The sequence below is a fragment of the Ascaphus truei genome, chromosome 1 (assembly GCF_040206685.1).
Source record: "Ascaphus truei isolate aAscTru1 chromosome 1, aAscTru1.hap1, whole genome shotgun sequence".
Taxonomy (NCBI): Eukaryota; Metazoa; Chordata; class Amphibia; order Anura; family Ascaphidae; genus Ascaphus; species Ascaphus truei.
The window spans coordinates 140,115,325-140,135,348 of NC_134483.1; the positions used below are offsets into that span (position 1 = coordinate 140,115,325).

General features: G+C 40.0%; 1 protein-coding gene across 1 annotated transcript in view; it reads left to right on the top strand.

Moving 5' to 3' along the window:
- GRIN3A (glutamate ionotropic receptor NMDA type subunit 3A) overlaps nt 1-20,024 on the top strand; it is a 278,357-nt gene that overhangs the window by 238,544 nt on the left and 19,789 nt on the right. Inside the window, exon 5 of the mRNA XM_075595296.1 lies at nt 14,626-14,741. Coding sequence (XP_075451411.1) covers nt 14,626-14,741 — 116 coding nt within the window. The remainder of the gene's footprint in view (nt 1-14,625; nt 14,742-20,024) is intronic.

The window sequence follows — 20,024 nt, forward strand, 5'->3', positions numbered from 1 at the left end:
TGCAAACATATTGGAAAAGAGAAAAAACATATTGAAACCGCATGGTATGTACTGTATTTAGCAAAGTTTTTTCTTTAATGTTGATTTTTTTCAGTATTTACAGGAGGTAAAAATTGTGGCTAAACGGCATATACTGTAACATCATATACCGTATTTCATATACATACTCACCTATCAGTAAAAAAATTGTGATGTTTCAGGACCCACAGTCCCTTTCTCAGGCCTTATGGGCCCTAAAATCTTGCTATTTGTTTACTGATAGGTGAATATGTGTCTGAACTAAAAGATGCAATATGTTTACAGTAACTACTATTATTACCTTCTGTAAATACTGAATGGAATCAACATTAAAGAATCAACTTTGCTTATTGCATACCATGAGGATTCAGTACGTTTTTTCTTTTTTCAACTATGTCTGGTCCAATCTTCTTTGATTTTTCCAATAATATCTGCTACATGTGTACCTCTTAACACAGTGATATAGAGAATATCCATTCTCCCTATAAGTTATTGAGTACTACATATGTATACCTGCCCAACTTTGCCATGCTCAGCAATAAATATGCTTCTTCTCCCATGATCATTATGACACTCCACTATAGAGGGGCTACTCACACATAGGAGTGTGCAGATTTCTTCTTTTATGCAATCTTTTCTCAGATGAGACAGTTACATACTTGTATATCTTGTCAGTACCTTTTTTTGCTTTTTCCATCACAGTACCTACTGTATGTGCCAGCTGACTGGTCACCCAGGGGTGTACAGTAGATATTAACAGTGACTGGAGATATGAAACGTCTGTACAGTCCAACTTGTACCACTCATCTCTAAAATAAATTTATGGATGTTTACGGAGTTTTTCTAGCAGCTTGCTTGTTGCCTATTTTTACTATCTTCGTATCATACGGTTCATAGTTTCATTGAAAATTCACCTTTCATGATTGGCTTCTGTTTGTCTTTTTTTTATGTTTATATGTTAATGTTATTTTCACACTGGGAGAGGGTTTCTAAGGACTTTGTTTCAACTTGTTAAATGTTCTATTAAGGGCAAAAACGTTCATCTACACTAATACTAACTAATTTTGTTGTAATTTTTTTGAACAGCTCTAGTCTTCACTATTCTTTTATACAGTACATGTACAGTACAAATACCTATGTACCTCACCGTTATTCATTTTTTAATTGCCTCATCACCTTTTTTTTATGTAATATAACTTCTTCCAGTTCCATTGGCGACCAAAATGTCAGGATATGTCTACATGATGGACTGAATAAATACCTTTTTCTTCTTCCCCTTATGTTGGTATTTGAATCACTTCTGTGATCTGCAATTACTATCCTTACCTACCTTTTTCATGCACTACCTACCCCTATGCTGAGTGATTTAACCTAGAGTGTACAGCCATCATGGCCAATGTATATACATACACAGATGTAGCCAATGTTACTGCTCCTGTTAATACAATGAGCCTAGTTAAATTTACCATTACATTTAACACAAGACATACACTGGCGACACACTTTATTCGAGCTCGGCTAGTCCCACGAATTCGGGTATACCCGGGTGTATTGAGGTTTGTGACTGTTTTCTGCCCGAGTGCATTGAGGTATTTTCCAGGCAGGGATTGAAGCATTTTATTCCCGCTGGCTGCAATACTGCACAGTATATATATATATACTGCATTACAATTCATGAATTTATGCCATCTGGTAGACACGCGAAGCATTGCAGCCTATTAAATCCTAATCATTATCATTTAACAGATCAGCCGCCCGTCAGCCAGGCATGAACCCAGGCTGGGAAGGCAAACGCAACGGGGCTTGTCAGAGGTGAGGAGCGGCGCATTCCAGGTATCTGCCAGGTACATACTGGGTATTTGCTCGAATAAAGTGTGTCGGTGCAGTACAGATGCAGCCACGAGTATCTGAATACTTGCCTTGGAATATCTTGTGTAATCTCCCAGTAATGCTGCAACATTTCTGTGACATTTCTGCAGACAGACTAATGGCCCATTGAATTGACACAGCGGAGATCCCTGGATGTCCCATTCAAACTTAACACCAATTTACCCAGATCATTTGATTGAGCAAAGCAAGAGATAAAATAAATTGTAATTTATTTACACAATGAACATACACAGCTTGATTTACAAAATATTATGAAAATACACTTACTTGGACGGGGCAAAACAAAATCTTCTGTATCCAAAACGAACTTTTTAGAAACAAGGTCTCTAGGCACAATTTCCCATGAGCGGGGATTGTGCACAAACAGAGCCGCAAAACAGTTTTTGGCTAGGGGCGCCGCTCACAACCCCTATATCTCCGCCGGAGCTGATTGCTTTGTTCTACCGTGTAGAATTGGTTTGGAAGTCCTTGGTTCTTACGAACTTTAGAAGCTGGATACAAATCTTGGTTACGATGTTATAATTTTGAACCGCACAATGAACCTAAGATGGAACTAACTCCCGATCAGCTGCAGGATATTTAAACACTAAACTAAATATCCCACCTATCCTCAGGTTGCCAGTACCTTACAGCACCGGGTAGGGGGCTTCTTAGTATGCTAAGGACATGCGCGAAGTTCGCACCTTCACCGCTTAGCATAATAAACCAAGCTGCCTTTCCTGGCGACATCTTGTCTACCTCGCCCGGATATCTGGACATCTACTAGGATGAGGGTACTTGTATTTACCCCTTCCCGCTTAACACCTTACGATGTCAGAAACTTTTTAACTCCGGACTTTTCCAGACATCCTGGGACCATGTAAGCGGGAAGTCTTACAAGTCCGGGGCTCCCTGCTAAACATTTCTAAAGTATGTTACTTGTAAATTAGGTGGTTCCTCTGTTCTGGCTGTCTGAATGAAAACCCCCTCCCACCTATAATATGGACACAATTAAAAAGGGGGACTTTCATTCATCAATTTTTATATAACTTTATAAAAATTGTGACATAACCTTTTTAATAATTTTACCCCAGCAGCGCTCACAGCAAAACTCAGCGCTCTAGGACCTTCCTAGCCGAAGTTAGCTAAACGCTATGCACTGTGCTGTAAGATACTGCTTTTTAAAACTATTTTTCCTTTGCGCGTTTTACAGGGAAACATAGGCACAATAACCCATACATTTAATCCATGATATTATTATCGCCACCTTATACCTGGTGGGGCACACACAGACTTTTTAATACAATTGCAGTGTTACTACCATTACTGGGGTGCAGAGCTGGCACTCTATAATTCCTAAAAGTCTATGAGAAAGAGGGTGGGTGTAGGGAGGGGGAGGAGAAAAAGGAGAGCTCTTGCTACAGTCTATAGAGTGGGGTAGAAAGTGTAAATGGACAAACAAACACCTGCCTAGGCAAGTGGAAAAAGACCCCTATAGTACCAGCACTCACTCAAATAATGTATGGTGTATGAAAAATAAAAAGTAAACTTTAATGGTATATTCTAATAGATGAAAATAGGTTAAGACACAAAACACAGACAAACAACAGGTGTACCTCATGGTTCTGTACACCTACACAGAGAGACTGTATGTTGTGGGAGACAGAGGCCATTAAACCCCTATCCATAATAAATAATAGTGAGATGTCTGTGATGGGTGTACCTGGTGGTTCTGTACACCTACACATAGGGACTCTGTATGTGGTAGAAAACTGAGGGGGAGTGGGAGGCTGGACCAAAGTGATGGGCTGAAGGAGATAAGGTTGTCAACCAATGAAAGGGGCGAACATGAATCCTTCATTGAGACCCTGGGGGTATAGGGTGCCCAAAGTATAAATCCATTTGCCTCCTTTTTGAGAAGCTCTCTATCCCAGTCTCCTCTGTGAATGTTCTCAGGTAGTTGGTCTATACCTTTGAATCGCAGGTTTGTCATGTCACCTCCATGTGAGCCATTGATATGTTTGGCAAGTGGTGTGTCTGATTTATTCCTTATGGTCCCTATGTGTTCTAGGACCCTTAAGCTGATGGCTGGTCTTCCCAATATATTTCTTACCACAACAGCACACTGTTGTATACAGTGGCGGCCGCCTTTATTCTAAAGCGGCCGCCACCGCAAAGTGCGGGCAGACGCGGCTGTCTCACGGCTGTTTCCTGGTGCGTGCCGCGCATCACAGTGGCACCGGTCACACCGTGCCAGGGTTCCCCGGCATCCCCGAAGGCCCCGAATGTTGATGGGGTAAGGGGAAGATGCGGAGCAGCCAGGGGGAGCAGCTGGGGATCGCGAGGTGAGCAGCCGGGGGTCGCGAGGCGCTACGAAGATGCGCACGCGGGGAGGGGAAAACAATTCCAGGCAAACGTTAGAATAAAGCTGGCCGCAGCAGTATACTACACTGTATTTAGTATACCCAGCTACATAGTAGCCTACCCTGATACCATTCAGGTATTTTAACTGCGTTGCTAACACACTTATTACTTATTTTTTAGTAGCCTGAGTTATGACTTGCACGTTATTTCTTGTTTGTACTGTGAACATCACTAACTTGGCAATGTTGTAGCCAATCTTAAGTCTTTGTTACATGCTGTACCATCTAAAGATCGCATGACAGTGTATCTATACGAAGATTCACTGCTTTCAATTGGTGCAGTTACACCATTCAGCATATACCTTAGCACCACATATGCATAAGATCACATAATTTATGTGGTTACACAGCATGGTGTATACGGTGTGTGGTTTTACAATCATTACACACCAGTCTGAACAAACTATACACCCACTTATCTGATCTATCTCCCCCACTATCATTTCAACTGGGGAAAATTGTCAGATATTTTCTGGCGAATTGTCCCTCTGTTTTACCATTCCTATTACTAAGGTTTGGAAGTGTTTTGTTTAATATTTATTTTATTTGTTGTGTGACCAGTTGTTATAAGTGTTGTTTGTCTGTGTTTTGTGTCTTAACCTATTTTTATCTATTAGAATATACCATTAAAGGTTACGTTTTATTTTTCATACACCATACATTATTTGAGTGAGTGCTGGTACTATAGGGGTCTTTTTCACTTGCCTAGGCGTGTGTTTGTTTTTCCATTTACTCTATAATTCCCCAATATGGCTCAGGAGCACCCAGCCGCGCATAATACCTTTTTTTACTGGCCTGGGTACACCCTCACCGTCACAATGATCTTTTCTTCAGGCGGTGTTACAATTGATTTAGCCAAAAAACTTTCCTGAAACAAAGCATCTGTGGGTGAAGGCTATCCCTCCCCCCTGTGCAGTATGTGAATTATGACCTGAGGTGTTAAATGGTCCCTGCATGCTTGTAATGTAAGAGAATATGCATGAGTATGTATGTGTGTATGTGTATGTATATGTATATGTGTGTGTTTGTGTGTGTGTTTGTGTGCGTGTGTATATATAGTATCAACCATTTAAACAATGCTTTATGTCAAATAGAAAATAGGACATACAGAAAAATATAATGTGAAACCAGGACAAGCTCATTAAAGCATACACAATCATTGGGAATGGGTAACGCACGTCCTGAGGTGCTTGTTGAATTGTGAAGGGAATGGTATTCTAGAAGTGGGGAGCATTAAGTGAGAGGTATTAGGAATATGAGAATCGTAGACACAAGAGGGGCAGATAGGAGAGTGACTTAGGCACAATGCAAGTAACATGAACATAGAGAAAGATGCTCTAAAAGTTGATATAGCTGCAGGTCAGGAAGCATAGAGTAAATACTTTGATGAAACTCTTCACCTCCTGAATCCAGTGCGCGGTGAAAAGAAATGTTTTCATTGCTAAAGAAACCAAAATAACCCGATGCTGGCTTTAAGTAGGATTACATTTGTTTAAGAAAGGTAATTACTTTGTTAAATTGTTGGTAAAATGTTAAATGTGAAATAGGAGGGAATAACCCTGTATATTGGAACTAATTGATTAATAAATTATGTAATAATAAAAAAGAAATGTGTGAGTCAGGCCAAAGGCAATGTCAGGGGATTACATAGAAAGGAAATTATAATAAAGTTTTTATTTTTAATTCTTTTTGGATTACACAATCATGAATAGTCAAGTAGACATTTTTTTATGTCAGTAAATAGCTATTTAAATAATTTACAATTAATCCAATATGACAAATATATTCTGGGTCAATACAAGGAACTTTCAAGAAAACTATTAATCCCATAGAAAGTACAAATCACATGGGGTCATTCCTTAAAGTTGGAGGAAAGGAAATTTCACCAGCCGCAAAATAAAGTCTACTTTACAGTCAGTGCCATTAAAATTTGGAATTTATTATCTATGGAGACTGATAGCAAATACAGTAGATATCTTTAAGAAAAGGTTAGACTTTTTTTTAGAAAGTAAAGGTAGAAAGGGAGGTATGAAATAAGTAAACATGGGAAGGATGTTGATCCAAGGAGTGAGGCAAACTGGTTTATGTTTCCTCTCTTGATACATAATTTGCTAATAGAAAATATAGAGATAGACAGCACTCAAAAACAGCAATTAATGAGCAACCATGCAGGGTGCACAGGGGAATGGGTAGACCCTGATTCCTCAAAAAAATATCAGGAGAAACAAAGTGGGGTTCCCGGCACTCACTGACGAGTGGAAAGAAAACCTAAAACTGGATCTGCCAAAAGTAATCAATTTAATGTGAGGTTAGAGTATTGTATTGTATGTCTTTATTTATATAGCGCCATTAATGTACATAGCGCTTCACAGTAGTAATACATGTGGTAATCGAATAAATAACAGATAATATAAATAACAGATCATGGGAATAAGTGCTTTAGACAAAAACGTAACATTAAGGAAGAGGAGTACCTGCCCCGAGGAGCTTACAATCTAATTGGTAGGTAGGGAGCATGTACAGAGACAGGAGGAGGGAGTTCTGGTAAGTGCGTCTGCAGGGGGCCAAGCTTTATGTATCATGTGTTCAGAATGTTCACAGTGCTATTCGTATGCTTCTTTAAGCAAGTGTGTCTTAAGGTGGGTCTTAAAGGTGGATAGAGAGGGTGCTAGTCGGGTACTGAGGGGAAGGGCTTTCCAGAGGTGTGGGGCAGTCAGTGAAAAAGGTTTAAGGCGGGAGAGGGCTTTAGATAAAAAGGGGGTAGAAAGAAGACATCCTTGAGCAAAACGCAAGAGTCGGGATGGTGCATAGCGAGAAATTAGGGCTGAGATGTAAGGAAGGGCAGAAGAGTGTAAAGCTTTAAAAGTGAGGAGAAGAATGGAGTGTGAGATGCAGGATTTGATTGGAAGCCAGGAGAGGGATTTCAGGAGGGGAGATGCTGAGACAGATCTAGGAAAGAGTAGAGTGATTCTGAAAGCAGCATTTAGGATAGATTGTAGGGGAGACAGGTGAGAGGCAGGAAGGCCGGACAGCAGGAGGTTACAGTAATCAAGACGGGAGAGAATGAGGGCCTGAGTCAGAGTTTTAGCAGTCGAGCAACAGAGGAAAGGGCGTATCTTTGTTATATTGCGGAGGAAAAAGCGACAAGTTTTAGAAATGTTTTGAATGTGAGGGGCGAATGTGAGAGAGGAGTCGAGTGTGACCCCTAGGCAGCGTGCTTGGGCTACTGGGTGGATGATCGTAGTTCCAACAGTAATGTGGAAGGAGGTAGTAGGGCCAGGTTTGGGAGGTAGTATGAGGAGCTCTGTTTTAGCCATGTTGAGTTTAAGGCGACGGAGGGCCATCCAGGATGATATAGCAGAGAGACATTCAGAAACTTTGGTCTGTATAGCAGGTGTAAGGTCAGGTGTTGAAAAGTATATTTGTGTGTCGTCAGCATAGAGGTGATATTTAAACCCAAAAGATGTTATTAGGTCACCTAGAGAGAGTGTGTACAGAGAAAAGAGAAGAGGTCCCAGGACAGAGCCCTGGGGTACCCCCACAGAGAGATCAATAGAGGAGGAGGAGGTGTTAGCAGAAGAGACACTGAAAGTACGATGGGAGAGGTAGGATGAGATCCAGGATAGAGCTTTGTTCCGAATACCAAGAGTATGGAGAATGTGAAGGAGAAGAGGGTGGTCCACGGTGTCAAATGCTGCAGAGAGGTCGAGTAATATGAGCAGAGTGTAATGACCTCTGTCTTTGGCAGCATGGAGGTCGTCAGTTATTTTAGTGAGGGCTGTTTCCGTGGAGTGAGCAGTGCGGAAGCCAGATTGTAGAGGGTCTAGGAGAGAATAGGTGTTGAGAAAATGGAGCAAGCGACAGAATACAAGACGTTCAAGGAGTTTAGATGCAAAAGGCAGGAGGGAGACAGGTCGATAGTTAGAAAGACAGGTAGGGTCAAGCTTGCTGTTTTTGAGTAATGGTATGACTGTTGCATGTTTGAAGGAGGATGGAAAGGTTCCAGAGCAGAGGGAGGAGTTAAAAATGTGTGTGAGCGTAGGGATTATAGTAGGAGCAAGAGGTTTTAGGAGATGGGAGGGAATGGGGTCAAGAGGGCAAGTGGTAGAGGGAGAAGTGGTGATCAACAGCGACACATCCTCCTCTGAGACAGTGGAAAAAGAGTCAAGGAAGGCAGGAGGAGAGTTGGGAAGAGGTGTAGGATGGGAAGAAGAAACAGAGGGGATGTTCTGACGTATGGATTCCACCTTTTCCTTAAAATAGTCAGCAAAGTCCTGAGCGGAGATGGAGGAAGGAGAGGCAGCTGAGGGTGGTTTGAGTAGAGTATCAAAGACAGAGAACAGTCGGCGTGGGTTAGACTTGTGCATGTTGATTAGTGCAGAAAAGTAGGCTTGTTTAGCTTGCGAGAGGGCAGAGTTGAAACAGGATAGCATAAATTTGTAGTGAAGGAAGTCTGCGAGAGTGTGAGACTTCCTCCAGAGGCGTTCAGAGGAACGAGTGGAGGAACGCAGCATGCGTGTGTGGGAATTTAGCCAGGGTCTAGGGTTAGAAGGGCGAGTGCGGCAGAGAGAAAGTGGGGCATGTAGATCAAGAGAGGAGGACAAGACAGAGTTGTAGTTCCTGACCAGGTTGTCGGGGTCTGTAGCAGAGCTGAGAGAGGAGAGGGAGGAGCGTAAAGTGGACTCAAAGTCAGGTAAGTGAATAGAGAACAGGTTTCTGCAGAACCGGGGTGTTGATGGAGGTGGAGAAGGGGAGAAGCGAGATAGAGAGAATGAGATGAGGTGATGGTCAGAGAGATGAAAATGGGAAATGGAGAAATCAGAGAGAGAGAAGTTCTTAGTGAAAACCAGGTCTAAGTAGTGGCCATCCTTGTGGATGCTGGCTGCAGTCCACTGTTGAAGGCCAAAAGAAGAGGTTAGAGAAAGAAAGCGGGAAGCCCAAGGGAGAGAGGGGTCATCAATGTGGCAATTGAAGTCCCCAAGGAGAAGAACAGGGGAGTCTGAGGAGAGGAAGAAAGAGAGCCAGGATTCAAAGTGAGAGAGAAAGGCAGAAGGGGGATGAGTAGAGGTAGGTGGGCGATAGATGACCGCCACATGAACAGGGAGAGGAGAGAAAATCTGGACAGTGTGAGCCTCAAAGGAGGGAAAAGCAAGAGAGGGAGGAATAGGAAGGGTTCGGTAACGACAGAGAGAGGAGAGCAGGAGCCCCACGCCTCCACCCCTGCCATCAGTGCGCGGAGTGTGGGAGAAGGAAAGGCCACCGTAGGAGAGGGCAGCTTCCAGAGCAGAGTCAGACTGAGTGAGCCAGGTCTCAGTTATAGCAAAGAGAAGCAGGGAGTGAGAGAGAAAGAAGTCATGCACAGAGAGGAACTTGTTAGAGAGGGAGTGAGCATTCCAAAGAGCACAGGAGAAAGGGAGAGAGAAGGGAGGGTGGCAGGGGATGGGTATGAGGTTGGAGGGGTTGACACCAGAAGGAGTAGAAGTTGAATGTGGGAGGCGAGGACGAGAGCAAGTTGAAATAAGACAGGGACCAGGATTGGGAGAGATATCCCCAGAAGCAAGGAGGAGAAGCATGGATAGAAAAAGGATGTGTGAGGATGATTTGTAGGGGTGTTTTTTAGTGCAGGGGATATAGCTATGTGGTATCAGAGGGCGCAGGTAAGAAAGGAGTACATGTGAACTGAGAAGTGGTGAAGGAAGGAGAGATGGAGATATATGAATAGAGTTAGAGACATACTGAGGCTGGTAAAAAGAAGTGCATAATTTGAGAAGAAGTGAAGTCACAGCAAATATAAATGGTAAAGTCAGCATCACAGCAGTAATGATGCAGTCTGGTATTGATGATATCCTCCTTTCCAGCGTAGTTCAAATGCAGGAATCAGGGCCAGATAGGGTGTCCACTTCTTCCTCACTTCTTTTGAACTTCCTTTTAAACTTCAGTTGTTCAGTAGTCATGCCACTTATAATGGGCCACTTCCTTTTAAACTTCAGTTGTTCAGTAGTCATGCCACTTATAATGGGCCACTTCCTTTTAAACTTCAGTTGTTCAGTAGTCATGCCACTTATAATGGGCCACTTCCTTTTAAACTTCAGTTGTTCAGTAGTCATGCCACTTATAATGGGCCACTTGGATATGGGCTGCAAGCAGACTAGCTGTTCTGACTGGGTTTATATAGGCCTAAAAAGTCACCTGACAATATTATTAGCACATCTGAGGCACATTCAAACAAATGGTTTTCTACACAGGGTGTTCCCTGCCTAGGTGGCAACACTTAATTTGATTAGGGGTAGACAGAAAACAGCATTCAAATATGGTTTTTACCTAGCCTTGGATCACTTGCATATACTATATAATAAACACAGAAAAGGCTTCAATGATGATTTAGAGATGGTTTTTACCTAGCATTGGATCACTTGCATATACTATATAATACACACAGCAAAGGCTTCAATGATGATTTAGAGATGGTTTTTACCTAGCATTGGATCACTTGCATATACTATATAATACACACAGCAAAGGCTTCAATGATGATTTAGAGATGGTTTTTACCTAGCATTGGATCACTTGCATATACTATATAATACACATAGCAAAGGCTTCAATGATGATTTAGAGATGGTTTTTACCTAGCATTGGATCACTTGCATATACTATATAATACACACAGCAAAGGCTTCAATGATGATTTAGAGATGGTTTTTACCTGAGGAGAGAAGAAGGATAAGATCCATTAGGGTAAGAGTTCCTTCCTTTTAAACTTCAGTTGTTCAGTAGTCATGCCACTTATAATGGGCTACATGGATATGGGCTGCAATAGAGTGAAAAAAAAGCACAAATTACAGTATATAACTTGAAAAATTCTAAACACAAAAGCAGCACATTGTACTATAGGTGTTCTCAGTGAAATGGTGAAGGGTAAATACACAGGGACAGTGAGAGGGAAATAAGGAATAACCATACAGGGAGGTGGGGGGGGAGAGAGGGGAAGGCAGGTGGGAGGAGGTCAAACAGGGAAAATAGGGGTGCAAAGTTTCGGAGTAATGACACCTTCCTCAGGCCCATTCCCAAAGGTTAAAAAGACCTATGGTACTTCTCTATACCCTATATATACAAATAAATCCCAATCCTAATTAAAGTACAAGCAAGTTCCAACTAAAGGGGCTAAATAGCAATAATAAACAAAAAAGTGAAAAGTCCAGCACAGTAGAGCACAATAAAGCACAAAGTTCATATAAACCTCAGATGGAGATAATATTAAGTATACTGCTTTAGGTTAGGCTGTGGTCTTCCTATCTAAATCTCCTGCTGCTTGTGACAGAAAATGGCTGTAGATACAGTAGATACAGTAGAGTATCTTTAAGAAAAGATTACACTTTTTTTTAGAAAGTAAAGGTATACAGGGACGTACCTAATAAGTAAACATGGGAAGGATGTTGATCTAGGGAGCGAGGGAAATGGTTTATTTTTCATCTATTGATATTTGGTAATATTTCACTGGGTTTTTTTTGCATTCATCTGGATCAATATATAGTATTGTTCACATAGGATGAATACTTTATCTCCATCTAAGTTTAACACAGTTTGAACTTGATGGACACACAGTATGTCTTTTTTCAACCTCATCTACTATGTACATTTTCATCAGTTTTAGTAGCTCTGTTATTTCACCTTGTAAGAGATGTGTGCAGAGGTACGCAATGGAGACCATTTAAAGTGAAACTAAAATTAGGCTTTATTGCGCCTGTCCTTTTAACACAGCAAAACATTCAAAATAAGCCAAAGAAAAACCTACTCCGCTTTGGAGAATATCTACACATGTAGTCTAGCCCTCTTTAACTGGGTGGTGTGCTAAGCTAATTACCAGCCTGTAAGAGATGTGTTCAGAGGTATGCAATGGAGACTGTTTTAAGGTGAAATTAAAATAAGGCTTTATTGCGCCTGTTGCTTTAAACACAGCAAACATGTAAATCAGCAAACAAAATCCGCTCCACTCTGGAGTATATATACACTTTTGATCCAGCTCACTAACTGCATGGTTAGCCTAGCGATTCACCAGCCCAAATCATAGAGACATTCATATACTTAGATAGACATAGATAATAGTCTTAAAAGAAAAGTCTTATCTGTTAGCTGGGTTGCTGTAGGGGAAGGCTTCTCTGTTCTCCTGGTGTCCACACCCGTCTGTGATAAGGCAATGTCAGGATCCAGGTATAGAAGTATTATCCCCTGTGTCTTGTTGTCAGCTTGCAGTCTCTTTTGGCAGGCTCAAGACGCCTGTCTCCTTGTTCAGCCCAGTTGTGGACTAAGGAGTCTCACTTCCTGTCTCAGAGGCAGGCTTTTTCTAACCCCTGTAATCAGCCAGGTGGTGTTAGTTAATTGCCTACCAGCAGTTAACCACCACACTGCTGGATTAGAGGCACAATTGTGAACAGGGATAAGTCCCCTGTTACACAGTCCAAAAATATATACATATATACAGATATACAACAATCCCATAAGAAAGTCTTATATATATCTTGTAGCAGAAGGAGAAGGCCTCTCAACTCTCCTGGGTCCGCATCCTTGTGTTCTATAGCAAAGTCAGGATCCAGGTTTAGAAATCGTGTCCCCTTTGTCTTGCTGTCAGCCTGCAGCTCAAGACATCTGTTGTTCGCCAGGTCAGCCCAGTTGTGAACTAGGGAATCCTTGGTTTGTCCTTCCGGAGTCAGCTCCAATTGTGAGCTCAGGAATCCTCCTTCCTGTCTCAGAACAGGCTATTTCTGAGAGAGCTCTAATCAGCCCGGTGGATTTGGTTAATTGCTGGTATGCTACAGGTGCACCGAAGAGTATTCTAAAACTTGCCTTAAACTTGCCTAGAAAATCTGGGACAAATCTGGGGCTATCACCAACATGACTCAGGTACATGCTGGGTACATGCTGCAACATTTAAGTGACATTTCTGCAGAGACTAATGGCCCATCGGATTAACACAGCAGGGATCCCTGCCAGTCCCATTCAGTTTGAATGGGACTGCCATGGACCCCCACTGTTAATCCGATGGGCCATTAGTCTGTCTGCAGAAATGTCATTGGAATGTTGCAGCATGTACCCAGCATGTACCTGGGTCTTGTTGGTAATTGCCCCAGGTTTTTTTTAGAATACTCGTCGGCACTACAGTATTAACCAGGAAAAAGGGAATCCAACACTCTACAGATTTGTATCAAACTAATTTATTGCGCCACCCAATGTTTTGACCTAAATAGGTCTTTCTCAAGTGCCTAGTCACTTGAGAAAGACCTATTTAGGTCAAAATGTTGTGTGGCACAATAAATTAGTTTGCTACAAATCCGTAGAGCGTTGGATTCCCTTTTTCATGAGTATTGCCTTGGAATATTTTTGACAGGTACTCCTTGAACCAGCAGCACCGGTAAACTGTATGTATTTCATTTGTCAAATTTGGCGTGCAGCATATCCCTGTGTTTACAATGCTATTAACCAGCACACTACTGGATTAGAGGCAAGTTTCTTTTAACAGGGATACGTCCCTGTTACACACCTAGAAAGTCATATAAACCCTATTATGGTCATTAAATGTATAAGCCAATGATTATCATACATCCCCTTGAGGACCATTGCCACACAAGGTTTTAGATTTAAACAGGACATTTGAACACAAGGGAAAGCGCCTCCTTTGCATTTGGTTTGTGATATCAAAAACATGGTCTTGCCCAGGGCCGGATGGGAGATTTGAGAACCAAATAAACAAAGATCTTTATTTTATATGAAAGTGGACCACAAGTTTAATCACTTGTCTAAACATAGAAAAGTCTAAAAAGTATGAATCCCCAAAGAAGGCAATCACGATCGAGGTTAAATAGCAATATTGTCAATATAAATAGAGTTCAGTAAATTGAAAAGCAAAATGTCATGTGTGTTGGTAAGGTCCAAAACCAAGTGCAATACTATTCTCTTTCAAGACATGTTGCTAACCCAGAAAGCTCACTTTACTAAGAGAGCCATATACAGTATGGCATGATTATTTTGTGTAGCATTTGCATCACTGACCTATTAGCCACAATACTAATCAAGAGGAAAATGTTTACCCACTATATTAGAATTTTTACTAGCATTATAAGAGCTGTAAAGGGCATTAGAGAGAAGCTACTGTACAGTATGTGCTGTTACTTTGTAGTAATAATCAGTAGATTATGTAATACACTGTATGTACAGTACTTTGGAGTGCAGCTAACAAACACTACTTTAATGTACACATTTAATATTTTGCTGCCTCCAATTTCTATTCTTTCATACCATACTTTTATTTTGTATACAGAAATGATCCAGAAACATTGGATGCTTTCATCATGGATAAAGCACTCTTGGATTACGAGGTGTCAATAGATGCTGACTGCAAGCTACTGACAGTTGGAAAACCATTTGCAATTGAAGGTATATTTTTGTTTAATCTTTCTGTCTTAATTATATTTTCTGCACAAGAACACTAAGAAAATTATCAAAGACATTTTTAGGCGTGTTATGTAATAAATAACCCATTAGAATAATAGTTTTTATTGTTTTACTTACCTGCAGCATTGTTTTAAAAAGACAATTGACATGCATTACAGGCTTTATTGTCATACTGGTATACCAGAAATTCCACTTGTTGATTCATTAATCTATTCATACAGTAAATTAATAATTCTTCATGATTTTCTCTGAAGTGGAATTCTGTACAGTATATTAGAATTCAAGTTTTTTTCACACTAAGTAAACTAACAATTAAAATAAAGTATATTTGTAGTTATAATGTTATTTTAAATCAGTATATACTGTATACTGAAAGCTAATCATACTGTACTCAATTAAAATAAAAATGAGAAATTAGAAACACATCACTCTGGTGTCTTATATAGTACAGAAATTTTCACTGCATGAATATTTCATGGGCACACATTAATGAAGATGAATACGGGTTTTAAAAGCACTAGAATAATCAATAATCAGCCAACAATTGCATTCACTACAATTGCATATTATCAACATATATAATAGAAATTAGCGAGTTCGGATTAATGAAATCCCAATACCCCCAAACTTCTGGGATCCAGATCAAATTTACTCCAAGGCTTAAATCCATTAATACCATCTGTGATGTCTCTATTCTGCCAGTTTTTACATGTATAGCTATTTACAGTTGGTTGGCAGTATTGACTACCATTATCTGACCTGTCTCAACTTTCTCTACACCAGTATAAACTACATTATATGATCTATAATTTTATATCAGTCAACCAGTTGCACTTAACAGCCTTCCCTACTTAAATTCTTGGGTACTTTAGTAATTATCTAGGTTATCCGCCATATACAGTACAACTGTGCCATCTGATCTGTCTCCTAGTGTCTATACTGTATATATTTGACTAAACTATATTAATCAGTAATTTCTAGTTGGATTAACAGTTAACACCTTTTTTTCTCATCTTATGTAATAACATGTTTTATATATATATATATATATATTTATATATATATATATATATATATATATATATATATATATATATATATAATATAATGGGTGTGTACTCCTTAGGCATAGAGAATGAGATCCCCATTTCACCACTCTATAAGTACCATCCTTACATGTTTATTGTATTTGTATTGTACCACCAGACCATACTCTACCAGTTTACACTTGGTAAACAGATATAATTAATTAATTGACCAATATATATACAACTCAATCAGTTTCAGTTGTGTTCATTTAATAAATACATCCTATAAGATTCAGGAACACAGAGAAAAGAAAGAATTAGATTGGACTCATAGAGAGTCACAAACGAGACCTATACAGAGCCCTAGACATCATCCATACCATGATAATCAGATCTCATATAGAAGTGAACAAGAGAACACAAGAGAACCTAGATATACAGTAGACCAGACACGGATAGGGATAGAAGATACTGGGACTATAGAGATTCCGATAGAAGAGATAACATTAGAGTGGGTGGAAGATACACAAACTATGGAACCCCTTTTTTAGAGCTAGGAAGGGGCAATTACAGACAAAGAGAGAAACAAATGTATTATCCATGAAAATAGAGAGAACTCAGAAATAACATCACTGCACCGACACACTTTATTCGAGCAAATACCCAGTATGTACCTGGCAGATACCTGGAATGCGCCGCTCCTCACCTCTGACAAGCCCCGTTGCGTTTGCCTTCCCAGCCTGGGTTCATGCCTGGCTGACGGGCGGCTGATCTGTTAAATAATAATGATTAGGATTTAATAGGCTGCAATGCTTCGCGTGTCTACCAGATGGCATAAATTCATGAATTGTAATGCAGTATATATATATATACTGTGCAGTATTGCAGCCAGCGGGAATAAAATGCTTCAATCCCTGCCTGGAAAATAACCCAATGCACTCGGGCAGAAAACAGTCACAAACCTCAATACACCCGGGTATACCCGAATTCGTGGGACTAGCCGAGCTCGAATAAAGTGTGTCGCCAGTGTCACATGTAAGAAGAAGGGAGGAAGACAGAGAGGATGTAGATGGGAAAGAAGAAGGCAGAGAAGATAAATGAGCCTATAAAAGCAATTGGGATCTTTAATCTCAGCAGTGTGACACTAGATGATAGTGACGTCTCAGTGCTGAGTAAGGGTCTCAATTTTTCCCCCACCAATAACCCTTCAAAATTCCAGACCTTCATTGACACACAAAAACATATAAGAAGACTTACCTTGAAAATGTATTTTCTAAGGTCCAGGCATGAAGATAGAGCCAATCCTATGTGGCCACATTGGATGAAAATGATGATTTTAAACATACGGCCTAAAAAAAAACTCCAATTTTTTGGATACCATATGATGCAATCCTGGTGCTCTTGCGGAGGTATATAGACCGTGTGGTTTTAAGACCTTTGTAGGCCCTAGGCACTTTTATTTCTAGAGGCCTGTGTGTCCGATATTTTTACTCATTCTTATGCTAATTTTATTGTTTGTTTGTTTGTTTCTTTAGATACTAGCGATATTTAGCATCGATACTTTTGTTTCGATATTTAAAGGTATCGATACTTCGAAGGCATTTTAAATTAAAATTTGCTGTTTTCTGTTATTTTGTGATTTTTTTTGTTTAGGTATTTTTTCAAGTGAAATATTGTAGGCCCTAGGCACTGTGCCTAGTCGGCCTAATGTATAAAGCGGCCCTGTATAAAGATGACATAGTAATAATATGGTGAGGTAGCCAGGAAGATGCTTTCTTTGGTGAAATTAACCACAATCAATACAACTTGAAATTTACATGTGTCAAGAAAAACTAAATTGGAGTTCCTTGACCTGGAGATTAATATAGAAAAAGGAAAGATTAATACCAGGACTTTCTTTAAAGAGGTCAACTGCAACAATTACATCAAAGCCAGCAGTTGTCACAAAAGAAACTGGTCAGAGAATATACCCTTTGGTGAATTCAGGCGTCTCAAAAGAAATTGTTCAAGGAAAGCTGATTATGACAGAAAAATTCTACCTATGAAAAATACGTTCTTGGAAAAGGAGTATAAATAGGGAACTATAAACAAAGCCCTTGAAAAAGTTGAGGGTATTGACAGGGCCAGTATGTTAGTCTATAAGGACAAAAAACAAGAACTGAAGTCAGATAGAGAATTTATACCTTTCGTCATGACATTTAGTGACGAATCGTACAAAATAACTGCAATTTAAAAAAAACATTGGTATGTTCTTCAAAAAGATGACCTATTAAAAACCATCATTAAAGACAAACCTGAAGTGATCTTTTCGAGGGCACCGAACTTAAAATACAAGTTAGTACCTAGATTTCTGAAATCTAATAGACAGAAATGTTGGCTGAGTACGAGTACTAAGGGCTTTTTTAGATGCCTCAATTATAGAACCTGCAGAAACAACAGGAAGCAGGAATCTGTTGAGGGAATTCAGCTCTGTTAATACATCAATGAAGTATAAGATTCAGTCCAACATATCCTGCCAGAGTAAAGGAGTGGTCTACGTACTGGAGTGTAGCTGCGGACTCCAGTACATGGGTAGAACTATCTGCAAACTTAAAACTCGATTGGGCGAGCATGTAAGGAATATCATACAGGGAATAGAAACACAAAGTGTGTCAAATCACAATTGGACAACACACAATAGTGATCCCAAATGTCTTAGTTTTATTGGATTGAACAGATGACCCATGATTAGAAGGGGGGTGATAACATCCAAAGGATTTACCAAAGGAAATCCTATTGGATTTACACTCTCCAGATATTAGCGCATGCTGGAATTAATATATACATGGATATTGCTTCATTTCTTTAGGTCTGTCTAGACTGTATGCTAAATTTATTATTATTATTATTATTATTATTATTATTAATATTATTTTTATTTTTGTATTGCACTGTAATGTTTTTTTATTTTAATGTGGAAAAGTGGTATTAGCCATCTTTGGCTAATAGCACTTTTACCCATTGCAGTGTGGTGTTGGTGGTAGAGGAGGTGGGGGAAGGTGGTATTTTCCCCATGATTGTGTTTAGGCCTTGCGGGAGGGTAACGCGAGGGGTTAATCCCTTCATTACCTTAGCAGTGTTATTAAGATAAGGTAACTTAACAGTTGTAATTGCTAAGGTACTGAAGGGGTTAACTTCTACTGCAAATCTCCCGCAAAGTCTAAACACGCAGTCTGGGACAACTACCAACTTCACCCACCTCCTTTACCAACAACAAATCAGTTCCTGCCATTTAAACCTTTCATTGCCTTAGTGGTTAGCCACTAAGGTAATGAAACTGGCTGTAATTTTATTTTTATTAAATAGGATAGAATCCGAGGTCTCCGGAGATCCCCGTAAAACCCCGGATACACCGGGGTATCAATCCTATGCAGTAAATATAAATGAATCTCCTTGATATTCAAATCACAATTCTGATCTCGACACCATTTGGGTTGCAAGAAAAGAATGCAAGTTTTTTAGTACGATATGCATATCAGTGTATAGTGAATAGTAGTTGCTGGCAAAAAATTCAAGTTTGGGCATTTTTTCAACTACCACATTTCTTGTTATATCTAGTGTTATAGCTCATTAAAAAGCCATTTTAGTGTGAAAATGACGTGTTTTTTTAATGTGAATAGCTACTGTAGTACTGACGAGTATTCTAAAACAAATCTGGGGCAATCACCAACAAGACCCAGGTACATGCTACAGTAGGTACATGCTGCAACATTTCAGTGACATTTCTGCAGACAGACTAATGGCCCATCGGAATAACAGCGGGGTCCCTGGCAGTCCCATTCAAACTGAATGGGACTGCCAGGGACCCCTGCTGTGTTAATCCGATGGGCCATTAGTCTCTGCAGAAATGTCACTGAAATGTTGCAACATTTACCCAGCATGTGCCTGGGTCTTGTTGGTGATAGCCCCAGATTTTCTAGGCAAGTTTAAGGCAAGTTTCAGAATACTCGTCAGTGCACCTGTACACATGCAATATCGCTCTAAAAGGGCGCTTAATCAGCTTTAATGCACTTATCAAAGTTTAGTGAACAACCCCATAGATAGGGTGACCAGATTTTGAAAATTAAAAACCGGGACATTTTTTTTTTATTGTAGTACACTTATACTTTACTACCATTAGTCCTTGTTACGTGCGTGTGCGTGTACCTCACTAATCGAACCAAAAAAAACCCAGATGTGAATGATTCTGTACCCATTA